This window comes from Malaclemys terrapin, chromosome 1, assembly GCF_027887155.1.
Source record: "Malaclemys terrapin pileata isolate rMalTer1 chromosome 1, rMalTer1.hap1, whole genome shotgun sequence".
Lineage (NCBI taxonomy): Eukaryota > Metazoa > Chordata > Testudines > Emydidae > Malaclemys > Malaclemys terrapin.
This window is the reverse complement of record NC_071505.1, coordinates 70,167,446-70,183,784: the sequence shown is the minus strand read 5'-3', so window position 1 is coordinate 70,183,784 and position 16,339 is coordinate 70,167,446. Positions and strand designations below refer to the sequence as shown.

The window sequence follows — 16,339 nt, the reverse complement described above, 5'->3', positions numbered from 1 at the left end:
CACACACCAGTGCGGCTGCTGAGTTTTGCAGTCCAGCTCCCCAGCTGAGCACTCCCAGAGCCGCCCGCACGCGGGGCTGAGCTCCTGCAAACTGCGACCCCAACCTTCCCGCAGGCTTCTGCCTCTGACCCACGGCCGGAGCCTGGGGGGAGGGGTGGAAGTTGAGACCTCTGGTTAAAGGTCACCGATGGCTGGGGAGTGGGGCCGGCCAGAGGGCGAGGGGTGGGGGCTGGGGAGTAGCCGGGGAGGCGGGGCGGGGCTCCCCGTTCTAGCTCCGCCCTGGCCGCGCTAGGACCCTTTAAATAGGCTCCAGCGGCGGCTAGTGAGTGAGACCGGCTGCGTTCCCTGAGCTACTGCGCTGCGGTGAGTATCCGCCCGCACCCCTGCCACGCTGCCCGGAGCCGACGGCGTCTGGCTGCGCTGGCGCTGCAGCGGGGCCCCGCCTTGTGACTGGGGGTCTGGCCGGTCCGAGTCGGGGGCTGCTGGGCGGTGCTTGGCTGCGAGGTGCCCTGGACACGCGCTCCCCAGGGCTACTTAACAGCCCGCGCGCAGGCTTCGCGCTCCCCCCCTGCCGGCTTGCGGCGTGGGTCAGAGACGTGACTCCCGGGGTGGCGAGCAGGGGCCCGCGGTGTCGGGCTAGTGCAGAACACGCCGCCGCTGCCCTGACCGGAGTTCCTACTGCCGCCTTTCAACAACCCCCAGCCATTGGGCTTTCCGTGCGGGGCCTGGCGTCATTACAGGTGGCTCACGGAAAGGCTTCGGGGTTCATGACCCCGTGTAGGGCCTGTGAAGCTGAGCCACTGTCTACCAGTTCCTATCCTGACATCCTTCGTGTTGGGACATCCACTGTACCCTGGCATGTCTTGCCTCCTGAGTGCAATGACTCCTTGGGGCGGTGCATTCGTGTTGGAGCCTGAAGCTGGCCCAACCAGCAATGGGGCAGACAAGCCTCGAGTGACTAGGCAGTGATTTTAAAATGGTAGCAAAATGGCTTTTGCTACCTGATGAGAACAAAATACCACCTGTGTGGGTTTTGTTGTCTCCTAGTAAACTTAAGTGTCCAACAATTCTAGGCATTTTTGCTAAAATATATTGGATTCATTGGGCTAAGGGCTGGAGTTACACCATCCATGCCCCTAGGCACAGCATCTTCAATGCCCACCCTGCCTACAGTTGATGTTTGTGTAGCACACAGTTTAGGGAGGTGCCCTTAGGATGCTGGTGCCCCTAGGCATGTGTCTAATTGGAAATCCGGCCCTGCCTTTCTCCTTGGTCAAATTAAATCCCTGGATATTGGATGGTTAAATAATGCCGATACCAGTGGGTGCTTTACTAATTAGTAGTTTACTAGAAATGCCTTGAGCCTGGTGTGCATATATACATTTGGATATACTAGATTGATACTTGCAATAACTTGGTCTCCTAAAACTACCCTATATAGCAGGGGTCAGCAACCTTTCAGAAGTGATGTGCCGAGTCTTCATTTATTCACTCTAACTTAAGGTTTTGTGTGCCAGTAATACATTTTAATGTTTTTAGAAGGTCTCTTTCCATAAGTCTATAATATAACAGCTATTGTTGTATGTAAAGTAAATACGGTTTTTAAAATGTTTAAGGAGCTTCATTTAAAATTAAATTAAAATGCAGATCCCCTGGACTGGTGGCCAGGACCCAGGCTGTGTGAGTGCCACTGAAAATCAGCTTGCGGGCTGCCTTTGGCGCACGTGCCATAGGTTGCCTACCCGGCTATATGGTATTACATTAGCTAAGTTAACTAACCAGCAGTTTCTGTTGGGGAAATGGTAGTGCAGAATCAGTGGCCCAACTTGTTGTGCGGTAGTGAGATCAACAATATCTTCTACTATCTATGAATCTCCATCCTCATTTGGGAGGGTAGAGAGGGAAGAGTTGCTGCAAAATCGAATAAGAGGTCTGGAGGGTTTGCATTTCAAAGTTTGAGTTGACTGAAGGCAGGAAGGTGTGCGTGGACTAACATACATAAATTCAAAACATCAGTTTATGAAGCAATATAAATTCACTTATCTGATACCTGTGGAAAAGTGTATACAGTAGAACCTCTCAGAGTTATGAACACTTCAGGAATGGAGGTTGTTGGTAACTTTGAAATGTTCCTAACATTATGGTTGTTCTTTCAAAAGTTTACAACTGAACATTGACTTAATACAGCTTGGAAACTTCTTTATGCAGAAGAAAACCGCTGCTTTTAACCATCTTAATTTAAATGAAACCCGCACAGAAGAGTTTCTTCACCTTGTCTAATTTTTTTAAACTTTCCCTTTGGTATTTTTATTATTTTACATTCAATACAGTACGGTACTGTATTTGCATGTTGTGGGGTTTTTGTTTGTTTTTTGTTGCTGCTGCTGCCTGATTGTGTACTTCCGGTTCCAAATAAGGTGTGTGGTTGACTAGTCAAGTTGTAACTCTGGTGTTCATAATTCTGAGGTTCCACTGTAGTGGATATGTGTGCACATAGGCATATTAGCTTGCCAAGCTGATTACTTATGTTCCTGGCCAAAACAATTATATTTTAAACAGGTATTTCTGTCACAATGGTTACATAGTAACACATGTTGTTGTGTAGTACATGACTAGAAAGGCTTGGTGTGGTCGGTATTGGTGAAGCTACTAGAAAAGCTAGTCTGATGTACATCTAAAATTGGCTTGATGTCAGATTAGTAGCTTGAAAGATTCTCTCCCCTTCCCTTCCCCCAAAAGCTCTCGTCACATAACTTCATAAGCAAGGGCTCTCTTTTCTGAAGCAGGGTTTACTTCCAGAAGTTCAAGTAAACAGCAGTTATCTAACTATTGAGTGCTGACAATGCTGCACAAGACTGTTCCTATCTAAAACTTGCATGTTTGTTTTTTTAGGGGTTTTTTGGAGGGGAGGAATCTCATGCTACAACAGCCTGTCAGTAGAAATTAGAAATACTAAGTACTTCTAAACACTAAATAGTAAACACTCCACATTTCCCTCTTTCTAGGTTGCCATTTTATGACCGCATCATAGTTAGTTTTCCCCCCCAGATGCAGTTTTTTAAAAAACACAAAAACAGTCTAAAAGTAGTACAACATTTTCCAGACTCTAAGGTGAGGTTTTTTTGAGGCAGCTTTGTGCAGATTGGATAGTTGGGGTGAGGACTCTGGCTATTTTTGTCAGGTTCCATGACTGAATGGTTGAACCAGCTCCTTGTGCTCAGTAAACAAACTTACAGGGCTTCTGCAGGAGACAGTCCTCTCATCCAGTGGAATGCAAAGCAACAGTCCTCTTGTGTTGAGGGCATGGGGCAATCTCCATTGGCTCAGAGCATCCTAGTTTTGCCGTGTTTTTCCCAACAGGATTCCAAACAGCTCACCGCCCCATGACCTCTCCAATCAGTGGTATGTGTTTGTGGATTTTTTTTTTTTTTTTTTTTTATGGTTGGTTGTTTAGTATCGAAGGTGGCTCACTGGGCTCTTGTGTGCCATGGGGAGATTGTACTAGTACATGCTCTTGTATGGAAGTGTTGTAGTGATAATGCTAGTATCTGCATACTTGTTAGACCCAACTAGTTGAAGTGGGACAAATATTGAAGTGGAAAAGGGAAAGTGTCAGTTTGGGGGGGCACAGCAGAGCAGGAGAAATTAAGTATAAAATGTTGCATTTTCCCATCGGCCAGGACTCCCAAAACCCAGGAACAGTTGTTTGCAGTTAGCTTGTGAAAACAAGTTGGTCGTGAACTGTTCAGCTATGGGAACATTTCATGCAGTTCTATGTAAAATATTATGTGCATGGGAGTAGCCCCACTCTTTAGGTTCCTGTTGCTTTAATTTTATAGCTTTTCTGCTCCTGGCTGGCTCTTACAAAACTCTAGTCTTTTGATTGCATCCAGTGGAAACTCAAACCCAGGTATCATTTTTAATGTGTAGCTAATGTAGAAGGCGTCTGGATGGGGAGCTGCCTGGAAGGCATAGCTCTACCCGTGCACCTCCTATTGTGTGTACACATCTCTTCTTTTGGTAGCAAACAGGGTTGGGCACCTAATTGCAGGGCACAGTAGCTGCCTCTAGGTATTCTTGAGGCATCCTCACTGCCTTGATCCCTTTGCATTCCATGGGAGTGTGGCTTAGCACTTTCCCCACATGCTGCTGTTTAGCATATTGCCTATTCACTGTTCTAGGTAAAATATCTTGATCAATTTTGGCTCTTGTGTCCTTCACTTACAGTACATTGAGCCCTCTGTCATGGCTAAAACTTTTGAAGGGTTAAAGTTGGCTTCTTTTCTGGACTGCCCCTTAGGCAAGATGTCCTACTTGTGACTTTACACACTGTGCATGTTTAAATGCAAAAAACACAAGTCCAATCTTCAATAAGAATCAAAGCTTTAAGGTCAGCCGCCTACAGAATTCTTGCCCAATCCTCAGACAAATGCTTTACTTAACATAGTATGAAATGTGAGTTCCTAGACCAATCACTGAGCAAGGGCAAGCAAATCCCTTTAAGATAAGGTGTTTCTTAATGTAGTATGAAACATCTCAAACACTTGAATTTGTTTATTTTTTCAAAAAATTGCCTAAATGCTAGTGACTGCTGACTTAACCCTATATTCCCATCAGTGAACGGCACTGAACTGGGGAATGGGAGGGGGGTAGTATAATTGTGGCTTTCAATGTGGAGTAAATAAGAGCACCGCTCTGAGAAGGGGTGCAGGGGATAGAATTAAGTACCTCTTGGCAGGCACATACTGGAAGTCCAGGTGTACGCTCCTCTGGAGAAGAGGGTGGCTGCCAAGAACTCATTAAAAACAAAATGGTTCAGAATTCTAGGGTACCATTGGTACAAACATCTGGAAAACTTAGTACCACGTCAATGGCTCTTACATTCATTAAAGGCCTGCCTGAACTAGCAGAAGGCTTATCAAGTTCTGCAAGCAGCTTTCATGAGCTACAGCATCCTCACTACCCTTCTGAGAACTGAAATCAGAATGTTATTAATCTGCCTGTGGGGCTCTAATGTGTAGCATAGCTCATGTTAGAATAATGTAGACAGAACAACTGATATCTAGCTTTTAAGTGGAAAGAATTGATCTTTAGGGCAGACTACGTATAGTGTTCTCTAGCTATCTGACCACTCTGAGGTGCTGTATGTGGAACAGATTAACAGACTGCTTCTCACTGAAGTCTGTCTTCTAATCTCAACTGCTTGGATGACTTGTGCTGATTAGCTCAAGAAATACTGCTATTGCTGCTGTAGAAGCTCCCATGGGAATGTTAAAGGGGAGGACAGTTGGCCGTGGGTTCGTCAGGGACACCCACCTTCTTGAAGCACTAACCTTTGTTGAAGTTTGAAAATCAAAAGCCTTAAGAACATCAAATTCTGACTTCCTTTAAATTCTGTCTAGGTACTTGCATGGCCTTTATCACAGTAGTATCTGCATCTTGTAATTCATAATGGATTTTATCCTCTCAGTGCTTCTCTGAGGTATGGCAGTGCTTTCCCTATTTTACAGATGGGGAGCAGAGACCCAGGGTAGACTAACTGACTCTCCCAGAAAGGCTATGAACCTGGGTCTCAGTCCCTATACCCCATCACTGAGGCTGCCCTTCTTCTTTAATTCCATCTTCTTTCTTACAAGAATATTTGTGTGTGTGTTCAAATGTGAAAATCAAAAACAAAAGGCAGGTCAGTGCCTTGTAACAGTGCCAAAGCCCTGTAAGGGCCAAGAAAGAAGCTTATTTAGTAAAATTTCAACTTGGCATGTTCTCTGAGACACGTACAAAGTGGGAAGGAATCTCTTCTCCATTCTGCAGTTAATGTACAAGGGTTTGGAAGAGGAATGCAGCCTGTATCCCTCTTTCAGAGGACCCTGTTTGCCATGATTGATGTCAGCTGCTGTGTGGTAGCACAGCCAAACACTTGAATAAAAGAAATGGAATCTTAATTTTTAGACTCTACAGTGAGGCCAAGAATGACAAATAGTGGTGTCATAAAACAAATCTTACTAGCCTGCTCAGAGTATTCATTATTGCCAACCCATTGAGAAGCAACAGTGCTAAGCTCTTGGAAAGTTTGCACAAAGAAATATTTCAGTAATTAAATTAATGTCCCCACCATAAATGGAACAGCTACTAAGCCACTTCTGTATTAAACAGAACAGTTCCGTAAACCTCTGCTTAAGAATTCACTTAAGATGTCCCCATTTGAGTTAATCAGTTAATCTTGTTTTCCCACATTCCACTAGTGGCTGTCTTCCCCCCCCATCCCATTGAGCAAAGGTCTCTTATTAGTTACTTAGCAACACTCCTTTTGTGGGCATGCTGTCACACTTTCAGTACAAGGGCACCTGTATTTTCCCCTTTATGATTTCCCCCAAGGGCACCCACTTAAAGGTTTCCAGCTCCCAGCCCTTCCCTCTCCTGGGCAGAGACCTGCATCTCACTTGTTTCTGACTGGATTTTTTTTCAGGCTTTATAGCTCCCTGATCTACACTGTGATATCCCCAGCAAGCCAGTCTGCCTAAAGGCTAGTGCCTACACTTGACTTGACTTTCTCTGCAAGGGCTGTGAACAGTATTGCTAGTTGTGATAAGTTACCACACAGCTCCTTCTAAGCAAGCATGTTTACTCTTGAAGGAAAAACGTTGAAGACAGCATAGAATAACAATAAAAGAACACCAAAGGTCACCCCAATGCCAGTCTGGGGTTCTGGTAGGTGTCAGCCCTTCAAATCCCACCACTGGGTTTCCTCTGTGGCTAAAGTTCTGATCGGTCTCTAGATTAGGAACCAGAATGAAGGCCCTGACAGTTTAAGGTCAGTCCACTTATTCCAAAATCCTTGGTCTGGTCTCTGGAGAATCTGGTTTGAGAGCCTCCCAAGCAGGTGATACTTCCCTGGAGGTGTTTATGACCTCAGTGCTTTGCCTTAATCATCTCCTCTTCCTCTTCTTCCCCCCCCCCCCCCTCGCCCCCTCATTGTTTTCAGTTCCTCGAGGAGCTGTGGTAACCCAGGCCCCATGGAGTGGATACAGTCCTTGGCCTACAAAGATGCACAAGCCATTCATATGCTTAATACAGTACGGTTTCCCAAAGATAGTGACTCGGAAGCATTCCTTTGTAGGACACACCATGCCACCCCTCCACAGGTATCTGAAGCTCAATTTAACTCTAAGGCAGGTGGAGCTACTTGAACAGAGCTCCTCATTTTGAATTAGGGCTGCACAATGGGGAAAATAATGAGCTGAGCAGCTAAAGTCTGAAGGTTAAGGATGGTGTTGGAAGCAAAAAGATGGCAAAGGGGAAGATCTTGTAAGTAGGAGGAGTGTTGCTCTGACTTTAGGGTTGCCACATGTCTAGTTTTCGACCAAAACAGCCGGTCGAAAAGGGATCCTGGCGGCTCCAGTCGGCACTGCCAACCAGGCCATTAAAAGTCCAGTTGGAGGTGTAGTAGGGGCTTAGGACTAAGGCAGGGCTCCCTAGCTCTATGCAGCTCCTGGGAGTGACTGCCAGGTCCCTGCAGCACCTACACACATGGGAGGCTCCAAGAACTGCCCCTGCCCCGTGGGCTGGCTCCACAGCTCCCATTGGCTAATGGAGCTGCTGGGGCAGCACCTGCAGATGCAAGGGCAGCGCATGGAGCCTCTCTGGCCATCCATGTATGCAGGGACAAGGTGGCAGCTTCCTGGGAGCTGCCGTAAGTGCTACTGGGACCATGCACCCCAAACCCTCTCCTCTGCCCCAGCCCAGAGCCCCTTACTTGACCCTCCCTGGCCCCACCCCAGAGCCTGCACTCCCAGCCAGAGTCCTCACCTCCCTCCCACACCCCAACCCCTGCCCCAGCCTGGTGAAAGTGAGTGGAGAGTGGGGGGGGGGGGTGAGGAAGAGCAGGAGATGGAGGGGGCAGGGCCTTGGAGAAGGGGTGGGGCAGGGCTATTTGGTTTTGTGCAATTAGAAAGTTGGCAACCCTGTCTGGCTTGTAAAACACGTGCCTGGGGAAAGGAAGAATATAAAAAACTAAATGAATGGTGCTTAGCCTAGCTTCTCTTTAGACACCATAGTGCCAACTGTGGTGCTTGGGAAGAAACCCTACAGATCTGCTGAGGTAGGAGTTGGTCATGATGTATGCATGGTTCTCTTTCTACAGAAATTAACTTTCTTTTAAAATTTTAGCTAAGGTCTCTTCAGAAACTTTTCAAATGTAAACTGAACATAAACCAGAGGAGTGTGGGTGTTTTTTTTTTTTTTTGAGTCTATAGGTGGGCAGCAGCAGTTCCTCTGCTGCTTATTGGTTTGCCAAGCTGCAAAATGCAATTAAAATGATACGAGTCAGTCTCACAACTCCAATTTGAAACCCTGCAGACAGCAGTGAAACTATCAAGAGCATGGGCGGTGGGTGGAGTCCCCCTTTGGGGAGGCTAGCCCCTGCAGCCAGAGCCACAAACCCTCCCACCTGGAGGATGCACCCCCCCTTTGGCTGGAGGTGCCCTGGGCTGGCTGGAGGCCCAAGTGCTCTCCCCTTGACCGGAGGAGCCCCAGGCCAGCTGCAGGTGCACCGCGCCTCCCTTCCCCAGACCCCAATCAAGGGTCTCACTTGCATCAGAAGAAGCTTTTCATATGTCCCATGCAGGTTCTGGGGTGGCTGAGGAGGTGGTATTTGCCACTCAGCATTCTGGGTTCATCACTAATCTCTCTGGAGCCTAGGGAGGGCCAGCTGCAGCCTCCCCTGGCCTATTATACCCTCTGCCCATGGTCAAGAGTCATACCGACTACTTGTTTTCCCCAAAGGGCAGTAGCAAGTAGGAACAGCAAAGACAGGTCTGAAAGTGGGGTGGGGGAGGAACAAGAGCAACAACTAGAAAAAAGTAAGGGGAGCGGGCATGAGGAAACAAGCAGCTGAACTCTGAGATTATTTTCTCATTAAAATCCTGACTTTAAATCTGCTTTATAGAGGAGTGCTGTTGCAGTGAGAGAACTAACAATGTCTTTATTACAAGTAATGAACAGTTTCATTTGAGAAACAAAATCCAGTTGTCCCAAGGGCCTCCCAGTGTCTACCTTAACTGTAGTGCTCTTCTGATTAAATTGGAAATCTTTTTTCAGCAGTTAGCTTTTGGCATTCGTAGAAGTGCCATCGTAGCAGCACCAGCTTTCCTTTTATGCTGTAGGGGGTGGAGTCTCTCCACAAGCAAATATTTAAGTATCAAACCAGTAAGTGCAATAATGATGTTCCTAAAATTTACTACAGCTTAGTACATGACAAGAAATAATACTACATGCTTGTGGTTATCAGCCATTTTCTTTCACAAAATTCTACTTTGAATATTTGGGCTCACAAAACATACCTGCCTGGTGAAGGTGAGGTTTTTGTCACTAGCATGAGGATGCCTCAGTAATAATCCCCATTAACCACTAAATTTCAGACACTAGTTCAGAAAAAAACAACTCTTAGCATAGCAAATTGCTCTCCAGTGAGGCAAACCTTATGGCTTATGCCATTTTGACTCTGCAGAAAAACAATCTTTGTTGGCACAATTGGTTGGCTTCTTTCAGAAGAGAAACAGGATTAATGAAGCATAGAAACTAAAATTACATCCATCTGGGAGGGTGTTCATTCAAGGTACAGTAAAGCCATTATGCATGCAACTTTGTGCATATCCAATTCATGTAACTTTCAAAATCCTGAACAGGGAATGTAAAACGTGGTTTTGGGGAGGCAGTATCTTCTGTTTCCAGGTCATTCTGTTGAATGCACCAAGCAATATTGCATACAACAGTGGGAACTTAAGTGTTTAAAGATTTGTTCCCTAAGCTTATTTGGAGGCTCCTGCAGCATTACAGATAAGCCCATAAAGGCTATTTGACCCTATGAGTACTATCTGGGATGTAGAATGTGTTTAATAGTCACAATCTGACTACTATAGACACTTTCTTATAAAACTAGGCTCAAAACAGCCAAAAATCTGGCAGACCAGCAGCATTGTGTTAAATGACTACAGTTCATAGCTCACAGATTCTTTTGTATTGACTCTGAGAACAATTCAGTGAACAATCTTAATCTTGCTGCTCTGTCTCGAACTGCTGGTGTATCTTCCACAGAGTCAGGATGCCGAACTGGGGAGGAGGTAACAAGTGCGGTGCCTGTGGACGAACAGTCTACCATGCTGAAGAGGTTCAGTGTGATGGGAGGAGTTTCCACAGATGCTGCTTTCTCTGCAGTAAGTATTCCTCACATGCTGCTTTTTTTTGTCTGCCAACTCTCTGCAGTGGCTCTATTGCATGTCAGACTGAACAGTGTCCGAGCAAGATGCTCTTCTACAAACGTATTCCTAGGGGTTACATAATAAAGGCTCTGACTTGGCACTTGGGGAAACTGAATGGCAGTGCAAGTTGCCAGAGTGCCCCAATTTTGGGGGGCCCTCAGGAATGCTATGAATGCTGTCACTTAGATTAACTTGCCACCCTTTCCCTTATGCCTCATAAGGACCTCCGTGTCAGAGGGAGAGCTCATCCAGAACCACTGAGAGTGTCCGTCCCCTCTGGTGTGGGAGAGGTCATAAAGAGACTTGTTAAACTGAGCCTAGATCTCTCCTTCACAACCTTATGCCTGTAAAAGGCAAGGAACATATTTTGGAGTGAGAAACCTACATTTGAATTCTGTCCGATAGGTAATGGCACAGCAAGAAGGCTGGATTTGTTTAGATACAGTTTTGTAGAGCCAAGCTTCTGCCTCTGAATCTGTTGGAAAATAGATGGAGGGCTGAAGGAATAATTAAACGAACCTACCCCCTTCCCTCTTTCACCCAGGTCCATGTAGATTGTGTAAGATATTAAAGCATCAGTAGTTTGGCTGAATTTCTAACTAATACATGTAGCAGAGCCAAAATCCTAGCCCTCCTTGGCATAGGAGGCTGTGGGTTATTTCAGATGGGTAGAGTCCAAGTCACTATTTTTCAGTCTAACCAACTCATTCAGGCATCAAATTTAGCTTTTTCTGCTGTAAAGATTGTTGATTTTTTGGAAAAAGGTAATCTTATAAATTCGCCAACTGCCTGTCTAACAAAATCAAAGTACTTCAACTTATTGCAAGTATGCCATGTCACTTTGCCCAGCTTTCTGGCCTCAGCTCTCTGGGGACCAGAACTAGGGTTCAGCCTTGGTTTATAGGAAGCTACAGTTACAAATGGGAAAACTTTCAAAACTAGCTTGCCACGAATAGATGCAACATCCCATCTATGTGTGACGATGGGATATAGGTGTGTTTATGTTCCTTTTCCCGGTACTCTACAGCAATTATAACAAATTATTTGGCTGTGGCTCAGTTGGCTTAAGTTCAGATTTTATAGGAGTTTCTCCTATTAGAAACTTGGAACATGCAGTCAGACAGTTGGTTGGCTTCACTCGGTGAAACATACTAAACCAAGGTCATGTTTATGTTTTGCTGAGCTTAAAACATAGAGACTTAGTGTATTTTAAAACTGATTAATTGCTCTTAATTATAAAATGCCATGTATCAACTGTCTACTGCAGGGGTTCTCAAACTTCATTTTACCCCCTTCTGACAACAAAAATTACTACATGACCCCAAGAGGGCAGACTGAAGCCTGAGTCCCACCACCCTAAGGGGGCCTGTAACCTGAGCCCGGTTGCCCAGGGCTGAAGGCCTCGGGTGGTGGGGCTCGGGCTTTGGCCATGGGCCTCGGCAAATCTAACGCCAGCCCAGGCAACCCCATTAAAACAGTGTCGTGACTCGCCTTGGGGTCCTGACTCTCAGTTTGAGAACTGCTGGTCTACAGAATCAATGCAATAAACAAAGGTTTGTGTATTTTGAAGCTTACTGCTTTTTTTAGCTAAATCTTAGAGAACTGGGTTGTAGTTGGGCTTTCAGTCCAACCTGTATCCTGTACAGACCTCAAAATGCTATGACTGAAGAAAGGGCACTAAACGTAGTTACAAGAGCAGTGTTGAGAAGAGAGGAAGCAGAAATAGCTGTAGTCCTTACTGATATGACCTTGGGCAAGTCTCTGATCGGAGGACAGAGTTAAATCTCCATAATACATCCAATTCTTTCTTGCCTGCTAAAATGTTCTTGTTCACACCTGCTTTCATTCTTCCTGAAGCTCTGCATTCCTTGGAAAAGGAGGATCAGCCACTTGCAATAGAAAGATACCCAATAATTGCATCATAGGCTACTGAAAGCAATCTGGTTCCTGGGTTTACAGTTCTAGTCTGGTATCCATAAAAAGTAAACAGAACCCCAGGATCTATAATAGCATTACAAAAGTTGTGGGGAAGCAGTTTGTCTATGTGAACAGAGGGCTGTGAACAGTCAGCCAGGTAAATGCTTCTGCACTGATACAGATGCTTGTTTCCATGTAACTTGAAGCAAGAGAGGAAATTGCTGACTTTAGTATCTGGTTTTCTGTGTAACCTCATTAATCAAACTACAGCAAATTTCCATTCTTTAAATGTAAGCATTACAAGGGTGGGAGGGAATAGAGCCTTTTTATGAACTAAACATAATTCACCAATTCAAAAGAGAAGCTGCCTCTTCTAATTTTCAGCAGTTCCACAGTTCATTAGGAAGAACTGTGGATGGAGAACCTGTGACATCTGGCATTTGACACGTTTTGGTTTACTTCATGTGCTATGGTTGAAAATGGCCCCTTCTGACAATTTAAAACTTTTTTCCAGTGGTTTGTCGGAAAAACTTAGACAGCACAACTGTAGCAATTCATGACGATGAGGTTTACTGCAAGTCCTGCTATGGAAAAAAGTATGGTCCTAAAGGCTATGGCTATGGCCAAGGAGCAGGCACGCTCAACATGGACAGAGGCGAGAGACTGGGCATCAAGCATGACAAGTAAGTTCAACTCTTCACTATATCTAATGGCAAGATATACAGTTGGCATGTGATCTTCATGTTGTGCCAAAGGCTCTTCATGCAGGAGTTAAAGGCCAAATGCTGTTACAGATGTATAATGTGGCTGTGATCTAAACACACATCAAAATGCCAGCATATCCCAGAGCAGAATATTGAAGTAGAGACACTGTGCAGGTCAGAGGTGCACTGAACCCATGATGCCTGTTCCTGCAGTCCTGATGCACACAACTTCCACTGATATCAGTGGGAGTTACCTGTAGGCAAGGACTTCAGGATCAAGCTTTTAATCTCTCTGATTAAAAATTATATTGTGCTGGTTACTGGCTTTATGCAAGTGTAAAGATTGCCAACATGGCTTGTTTAGTAGTCCAATCCTACTTACTGGCTGATAGGCTCATACACTAAGCTTTGACAAGGTTGTGTTCTAGTTATGAATTAAAATAAAGGAGGATTTGATGTTGTATAGACATTAAATCTCTATACAGAAACTTAATCCTGCTCTGTCTAAATTTAAAGTGAATTTCAGTCTCGGATATAGCAACTAGTGGGCTAGCTACCGGTAGTAGCAAAAGTGTGATAGAATTGGTTCTTACAGCAGGCTAGGTAAAAGTACTTAAAGATGTATCAAAACCTGCTCAGAGTTGGCGCTTGCTATCTAAACAGCAAATGCCATAACTAGTACACACTTCTGATGACTTCACGAAAGGCTTAACTTGGACATCTAGTTCCATTAAAATTCCAGCTTCTAGATTTTTAACAGTTGAGATGTAAATTCTCATGAGGTTGTTCAGTCAGTATCTCCAAATTTAATTTAGAAACTGGCATACTGACTTGGGGAATGGCTCATCAAGTCAGTATTAGATACTACTTTGCGGTGTTTATGCCTTCTGGATAACTGGGCAGTATTATGACATGGAGGAAACTTAACACCATGCAGTCATTAACTAAATACAAGGGCCAGGTAGGCCACTTATGATGCAAAATTCCCTTAAAATAGCAGCTTCTCAACATGGAAAACGCCATTTAATCAAACCAGTTCAGTGTCACTTAAACCAAGATAGAGGTGAGGGAGGGTTTTAAAGACAAATGCATGTGGCTGGGGCTGCAGTCATTATGGAGTCTGGCAAAACCTAGGTTAACTAAATACAAATAATTTGTGTATTTGTAGCACATATTCAGATATCTCCCTGCTCTCCTCCTCCTAGAGCAGTGTGCCCTTGTAAGGGGACATGGAGGAACGTTCAGGGGACATGGCTGGGAGGGAGGGCCACCCAGCCCTGGTCTGCCCTCAGCTTGACCCTGGCCCTTGGCTCTTAGCCCCAACCACAGCTCTGGCCACAGCTTTGGCCTCCTTACCTGTCCAGCCCTCCCCTCCCCAGGAGCTGCAGCCACACTCCCAGCCATGGTTCCTGACTGTGGCTCAAGGGAGAAGGGGTGCAGAAAGGGGCAAGGGTTTGTGTGTGACATGAAAAGTTTGGGGACCACTGTTTTAGAGGGTAAATAGGAGCACAAGACTGACCTACTATATACCTGTTCCTTCTAGCACACCATCTCCTCACCGACCTACAACAAGTCCAAATACTTCAAAGTTCGCTCAGAAATTTGGAGGTGCAGAGAAATGCTCTAGATGTGGGGATTCTGTTTATGCTGCTGAGAAAGTAATAGGAGCTGGAAAGGTAAAGTAGGATTTTGATCAAGTTCTTTGCTAAATAGGGTGTGGGAGACAAGGGGAGACACAATCAAAACAAGAGCAGCTGAAAACAAAACTGTTTTTGAGCATGTTTAGCCAGAAAAAGTCAGGTAGGCCAATTATTGTGATGCAAAAGTCCCTTAGTATAGCAACTTCTCAGCATGGAAAACGCCATTTAATCAAACCAGTTCAGTGTCACTTAAACCAAGATAGAGGTGAGGGAGGGTTTTAAAGACAAATGCATGTGGCTGGGGCTGCAGTCATGTTAAATTCTGGCAAAACCTAGATGTATTTAGTGTTTTACCTAAAGCATAATATTTCTTTGCAACTTGCATCTTAAACAATCTGTTAAAAGAGCTGGTCTTGATCACCAATCATGTTTCATTATTTGTGAGGAAACCCAAAACTCCTGGAGTAGGATCCTTGTCTGCTTTAGGCTACAGGAGTCTGTACCTATCGCTATTTAAATGTTACTTTCAGGAGTCTCTTGTACCTAATGTGTCTAGTAAATACAATGACTTGTACTCTTTGCTGCTTTTAGCCTTGGCACAAAAACTGTTTCCGATGTGCTAAGTGTGGGAAGAGTCTAGAATCCACAACCCTGACTGAGAAAGAAGGTGAAATTTATTGTAAAGGTAAGATGAAGAAACATGCATGAACCCTAACTGCTTACAGTTCAGAGTAACATGCTCTCTAAAGACCAGAGATATTCAGTTCAGATCTGGAGTCACTCTGGGGTGGGAATCCTGTGCTGACATCTGATAAGGATTCCTTCATTTTGACAGGGTTGGGACACTTTAGCACTGCAGTATTGCTCAAAATTGTTGTGCAACTGTGCAATATTACTTAGTGATGTTCTGTTTGAGGCATAGTTAAATGGCTTTAAATGCTCTATTCTCCAGCATCCTTCCATGAATGTTGCTTTGGAGCAAGCAGACTGCTGAGCAGTCCTGAGCAATGAAGTCCAGTAACTTGCAGGCATCCTAACATGTCTTTCTGAAAACATTGGCTTTTTTCTTCCTTTCAGGCTGTTATGCAAAGAACTTTGGCCCCAAAGGATTTGGATATGGCCAGGGAGCAGGTGCCCTTGTTCATGCTCAGTGAAGGAGTAAAATCCAAGACTGATCAGGATTCACCAAGATGCCTTCTCTGCAACAAGGCGCAGCTTAAGTGTTACTAGTTACTGTGAAACTGCCACTAGTGTGTAACAATATTGCTTAGATCGAGCTTTTTACCAAATACTAAAGCACTACATATTTCTCTATTTTTCTTGTGCCCCACATGTTAATGAACACTATTAGCACTGTCATTCCACTTCAATAAAGCTTTGCATATTGTGACTACTTTTGTTTGTTTAGCCTATCTTTAAATTATCAGGTAAAAACTGCTTACCCTGACTCACCAGTATAAAGAGCTTGAGACCAGTGCTGGATTAAGGCACTTGGACCTAGCTCCCCAGCACCTGGAGTCATGTGTTTACACCAGTTTCTGCTTAACCTAAAAAGCTTCTAGCCCTTGTGACTGGGGGAGGGAGGAGAGCCTGAAACAGGTATGAATTGCCCTATGTATGCCAATAAGGGTGTTAATTCAGAGACCTGCTGAATAGGGGTACCCTTGGCAACACCTCCTCAGCAGAGGACACTGGCATGAGAAGGGGTCAGGGAGCCCTGATCACTTATCTAAGCAGATGCATTCTAGTTATGGGCTATTACTAGATAGCCCATCTGGGGACTGAGCTGGGGGGGGGGGGGAAAGAGCACTGTGAGTGTGCC

General features: G+C 45.0%; 1 protein-coding gene across 2 annotated transcripts; it reads left to right on the top strand.

Moving 5' to 3' along the window:
• The first annotated feature begins 264 nt into the window (after nt 1-264).
• Nucleotides 265-15,910, top strand: CSRP2 (cysteine and glycine rich protein 2). Of its 2 annotated transcripts, none has more exons than XM_054027012.1 (6): nt 265-363; nt 10,093-10,211; nt 12,688-12,856; nt 14,421-14,553; nt 15,109-15,202; nt 15,595-15,910. In XM_054027012.1, exons 2-6 carry the CDS (start codon nt 10,100-10,102, stop codon nt 15,669-15,671), a joined length of 585 nt encoding a protein of 194 aa, XP_053882987.1. In that variant the 5' UTR covers nt 265-363; nt 10,093-10,099; the 3' UTR covers nt 15,672-15,910. The 2 variants fall into 2 exon arrangements, with proteins under 2 accessions (XP_053882987.1, XP_053882997.1); XM_054027022.1 differs by lacking the exon at nt 265-363 and adding an exon at nt 3,380-3,402.
• Nucleotides 15,911-16,339: the final 429 nt, after the last annotated feature.

Coding starts and splice junctions, on each gene's coding strand:
- CSRP2 (XM_054027012.1), top strand. CDS start 10,100: ATGCCGAACTGGGGAGGAGGTAACAAGTGCGGTGCCTGTGGACGAACA. Junction 10,212..12,687: donor CAGATGCTGCTTTCTCTGCA/GTAAGTATTCCT, acceptor ACTTTTTTCCAG/TGGTTTGTCGGAAAAACTTA. Junction 15,203..15,594: donor AGGTGAAATTTATTGTAAAG/GTAAGATGAAGA, acceptor TCTTCCTTTCAG/GCTGTTATGCAAAGAACTTT.